This window comes from Phalaenopsis equestris, unplaced genomic scaffold, assembly GCF_001263595.1.
Source record: "Phalaenopsis equestris unplaced genomic scaffold, ASM126359v1 Scaffold000124, whole genome shotgun sequence".
NCBI classification, from domain to species: domain Eukaryota; kingdom Viridiplantae; phylum Streptophyta; class Magnoliopsida; order Asparagales; family Orchidaceae; genus Phalaenopsis; species Phalaenopsis equestris.
Genome location: NW_018164566.1, coordinates 10571 through 15452, shown reverse-complemented (window position 1 = coordinate 15452; position 4882 = coordinate 10571). Strand labels below are relative to the sequence as shown.

At 40.8% G+C, this 4882-nt stretch overlaps 1 protein-coding gene across 1 annotated transcript; it reads left to right on the top strand.

Moving 5' to 3' along the window:
- Positions 1 to 506: 506 nt before the first annotated feature.
- LOC110021235 (probable WRKY transcription factor 27) lies at positions 507 to 2037 on the top strand. The gene is made up of 3 exons (XM_020719649.1): positions 507 to 1015; positions 1102 to 1215; positions 1292 to 2037. Exons 1-3 carry the CDS (start codon positions 702 to 704, stop codon positions 1818 to 1820), a joined length of 957 nt encoding a protein of 318 aa, XP_020575308.1. The 5' UTR covers positions 507 to 701; the 3' UTR covers positions 1821 to 2037.
- The last annotated feature ends 2845 nt before the right edge of the window (positions 2038 to 4882 follow it).

Genomic DNA, 4882 nt, shown 5'->3' with positions numbered 1-4882 from the left:
TACATTATAATATTAACCTTAATTAAATGTTCTGGTAAATAAGAGCCCTTGACAAATATTTTTTTTATGTCTCTGAATAAGGGCTCGTTGGGGGCAGTTTATAAGTGCGGCTGCATTTTTGAAAATGTTGTCTGCCGCATTTGAGTTTTTTACACTAAACGCAGGTCGCGGGTCGACCCATGCGGTTGACCCGCGAGCCGCGTTTTAAAATAAGTTGTTTATCCTGAAACACACAAACTGCTCTAAACATATCATAAGTAAAATATTTTTTAAGGAAAAAAATGCATAATATCTCACTCTCGCCAAAAATAAAAAATAAAAATCCCTTCGAAAAATCGCAACCTTATTTTACTTATGGTTGCCCAAAGATAGGAACGCGTGACGAAGAGAGGACTTTTTTCACCTTTGACAAATAGCAAAAGTCAAGGGGAAACGTATAGCCGTTTCCGATTCCCGTTTCCGCGGGATCCAATGCCCATTTGCTCAGACCGCAGAGGAAATACCATTCCGACCTTTGGTCGTATAAAGATGGTTTCTTGAAATTTCAGCCATCTTCTCTAAAATGCTTAAAAAGTCAGCGCCGCACTTCTTTCACCTCTTCGCCGCCCATAAGATCCCTTGCGGAGCTCTCAACGAAGTCAACGCCGCTCCTTTGTTCCTCCATCTGTCATCTCCTCCCCTGCTCATTTTCTTTTCGATCCATGTCCTCTTTGTGGTGGCCGGGAGACGAAGATGATGACGACGACGGCTGGGATTTGCACGCGGTGGTGAGAAGCTGCGGGCGGACAAACTCCTTCGCCGTGATTCCACCTCCTCCTCCATGGGAATCTGTCATATTTCAGTCAGCAGATGCTCTGCTTCCCTCCCACCACGCAGATCTGATAAACACGAGCAACTCTGTTCAAGAGCTGGAGGAGCTCTGCAGGCCTTTCATTTCTACAGCTCAGGAGCCGAAATTCAACCTTGCTCCGGTGACCGTTGCGCCGCGCTCACAGTTGCCCCGCTCGAGAAGAAGGCAAGCCCTTAACAAATCTTCTGTTATTCCTCCTAACTTTTTGGAAAAAAAGACGCTTTTTGCTGACTGCCACTGGCAAATCGCAGGAAGAATCAGCAGAAGCGAAGGGTTTGCCAAGTTCTGGCCGATGGTCTCTCCGGCGACCTTTGGTCATGGCGGAAATACGGCCAGAAACCCATAAAGGGGTCTCCTTTTCCACGGTAAATAAGCTGGACTTACTTACTCTGTTTCGGAGAAAATTAAATTGGGGGAAAAGATTGATCTTTTATAGAACAGGGGATATTACCGCTGCAGCAGCTCGAAGGGGTGTTTAGCTCGGAAGCAAGTGGAGCGTAGCAGGACTGATCAGGGAATGTTTGTAATAACTTACACCGGCGAGCACAACCACCCACTTCCCACCCACCGCAACTCTCTCGCCGGAAGTACGCGGCAGAAATTTCAGGCCGGAGGAACGGAGGTAGGCGGTGGGATTCCGCCGGAACCGTCGACCTCTGCGGGAGAAGGAAGTGTTCGTCTTTCTCCGAACACACCACTGACGGCTGGCATGGAGGAGGAGCTTTTGCGGCCGCGAAAGAAGAAGAAGGAAGTTAGGACGGAGGAGGAGGAGGAGGTGGAGGAAGAAGATGAAGATTTGGATATGCTTTTGGTGGAGGACATGGAAGTTGTTGGAGAGGATGAGGTTCTGTTCACTGGGTTTGAGGAGTTGCAGAGCTCCTCTTCGCCGGCCGTCCATGGGATTTTCGACTGGGATGGCGAATCTCAGCGAACAAGAACGCTGCTGTGGCGGCCGGCCGGCGATGGCTGATTAGCTTAGAGTTGAATGGATATTGGTGCCAATGGTTTTGTTGATAATGATTATTTGTATTTCGTTATGAGGTATTTGGTTGTTGAAGAAGTCTTCTATTGATGTTTTGGACTCAATAGCTCATCTCCGCTAGCTCAACTCTACCAAGTCTATATCAATTTCATCCATCAAGCACCAATTAAGTGATAGCTTGTAAAATTTACATTCATATCATAGTTTTTATGTGGTTATGTTTCTAATATCTGAATAATATTTTTTTTATTTATGTATTGAAAAAGTGTATTTCACTTTAAAGTTTAAATATAAAAAATTAGATGTTAGGTAATTAAATATATAAGAACTATATGAGATATATAAATATATGTGGATTCCACTTTTATTATTATCATTATTTTAATTACTATTATTATTATTATTTTGTATACTAAAGGGTTTGAATGACTCCCGAAATCACATATTATTAACTCAGAATGAATCATTTGAATCTTGTTAGTAAATCCAATTTTGTCTTGGAGTCATACCCAAGGAATAGAACATAAAACATAAGTGTGTGTGTGTGTGTGTGTGTGTGTGTGAGAGAGAGAGAGAGAGAGAGGGAGAGCACATTATTAAACATTATAATGAGAGAGTTGTGTAAATTTTATTCATGGAATGGTCCTCTAGTTGGTACAATATGTATAATTATATGTTTATCTCTGTTTTAATGAGAGTAGTACAAGGTATTTTAGGTACTTACATAAATGAGTCAATGGCTAGGTTAACCTATCGTTCAGTCGACCGAGATAAATGGGCCTTGGATTGGCAAAGCTTGCTTGACGGACTACGCTGATTTGGGTTGTCGATCGGCTCCTGATGATCATTGGTTCAACCGAATTTGGTTTGGTTGGATTGGTTTCATCGGTTGAATGCTCTGGTGCGATTGTGGGCTATTAACCCTAAAATGCGGAGCTCCTATCGTAATGATGAGACTGGTATAGTAAATCACTGTAATCTGGTTGGTCGCTCTCCCCTTAAAAAAAGGTTCTTTGCGGTGTTCTTAAATTATATCATGGTTATAACCATCAATCTTCTGATGAAGAGTCTCAGAGATTCATATAAAATGGATGTCGATTCTAGGACTAGAGTTAGAAAGATGAATTTTTTTGGTTCTATAAATACTAGTCTTTGTATGGATGGTCTGGGTACTGTTGGTTTCAGTTCCTGACCTAAGGGAGCTTTACTTGGTCAGACATCTTCTGATCTCCTGAAGATGGGATTTTTCAGCATCATTTAGTGAGCCCTCCCTGACCTTACTTTTATGTCTCTTAATCCCTTAGATTTCCTCAAGATTTCTACTGATGTGTTTTTTATGCATATATTTTACTTTCTTGATTCTCTTACATCTTAAAAGCAATAGCTACAATATGAATAAGAGAATTAAATGTAAATTTTGTATTCATTTATTTCATAATTAGTACTTTATCTATTTTATTCTTTGAATTTATGTCCATATAATCTCTATAAATAGGTTTTTTGTGGTGCTTTAATTATTCACATTTATTTTTGAGTGTGCCTCTCAGTCAGTTGATTTCAATAGGGATTTCATGGCAAGAAGTGAGAAACGTACAGAGGATGTCCTTGCTGAGGAATTGATAATAAAAGCCAATAGGATCATTGTGTCCTGATCCTCTCTGAGGACTTTGAGAGAAAAGATACGGGAAGGAGGTAACCGACAAAAAGATAAGAAGAGGCCCAAGGGAATAAAGTGGTCGTAAGGAGGGATTTGCACAAGGGCCAGAAGAAGCCTAAGGGAGTAAAGAGTTTGTGAGAAGAAAGTCAGACGAAGCATGAGAAGATAAAATATGGCAAATGAAGAAGCTTGGAGAAGGTAACCGACCTGGGGGTGAAAGGCGAGTTAAGCAACTCGATTACAAGAAAAAAAGGGTGGAAGATCCCAGGGATGATTTTATTTTGAATGACTCGCTGACACTTCTCTGATAAAAGGAGGGAGGCAAGTTGGGCAATCCGTATGTCGGTGTGCCAATCAATTCTTTTATTATGACTTGCGATCAGCTGGCCAAGCAATCTGGATATGGAACACCCAGGCTCCACTTCCATATGAAAGGGAGGCTACAATTTAGCTATTGACCGCTGGTAGAGAAACTGTTAGCATGCCTCCACTGCCTAGTGAGATATTGATGTTTGCTTATTAATGCAGATAAGGCAGTACCGATCATTGGTTCGTCGATGTCAACAATCGGTCAGAACCCCATTCTTTGAGTGGCCAAGGAAACTCTGTCTTTGGTGCGGTGTAAGGACAACGCAGTCAACATCCTAGTCAGTCCCCAAAAAGACCCTAAGATGGCAACCAACAACCGACCATCATTTTCCTACCAATTAGAGGATACATTGGACTTCTTTTCCCAGGCAGTTGATATGTATCAAGAGGCGAAGATGAAGGAGCTCCAAGTAGAATTAGAGGCTTTGAGGCATGGCAGAGTTGGCTGCTTGATCCACCTCAAAATAACATGTTTTTAGTGCATGTTTTATAAGTTTTTTTTATATACATTTTTGATGATATTGCACTTTAAAGAAAATTATTTTGCATGTTTTTTATTTCAGATACATGGAATGGACATTTAGAGAAAATGAGGAAAAAATTGAGTAAAAATGGTAATTTTTGTGTGGCACTATAACGCCACCCCTTGGCGACATAGTGCCACCGACGGGCCAGAAGGGCGCTATAGCGCTAGTAACTACTTTTATAGAAAAAATACCAAATTTGGTCAAATTTTGGAGAAGTGTTTAAAGCAAACCTTGGTTATTTTTTATTTAATGAGAAGGATTTGACGGAATTTAGAGACCTTTTGGAGCCTAAAAACTTCAATTGGGTGGCAAGAGTAAGTTAGGTTTTACATATTTTGTGTTCAAGTGTAAGTGTGAGTGTGTTTTAGTGTGAAGAAGTTTAGAAATTTCTTAGAGGAAACTCCAGAAGTTTGCTTGGGGAGAAAACATAAGGTACTATGTATTTGTGTTTGAGTTTTTGTTGTAAGAATTGGATTTCAAAGCAAATGTTTTGTTTT

Excerpts from the sequence above, each read along its gene's own strand:
- LOC110021235 (XM_020719649.1), top strand. The coding sequence starts at position 702 with ATGTCCTCTTTGTGGTGGCCGGGAGACGAAGATGATGACGACGACGGC. Across the intron at positions 1,016-1,101 it reads TTGCCCCGCTCGAGAAGAAG|GAAGAATCAGCAGAAGCGAA; the intron begins GCAAGCCCTTAA and ends GGCAAATCGCAG. Across the intron at positions 1,216-1,291 it reads AAGGGGTCTCCTTTTCCACG|GGGATATTACCGCTGCAGCA; the intron begins GTAAATAAGCTG and ends TTTATAGAACAG.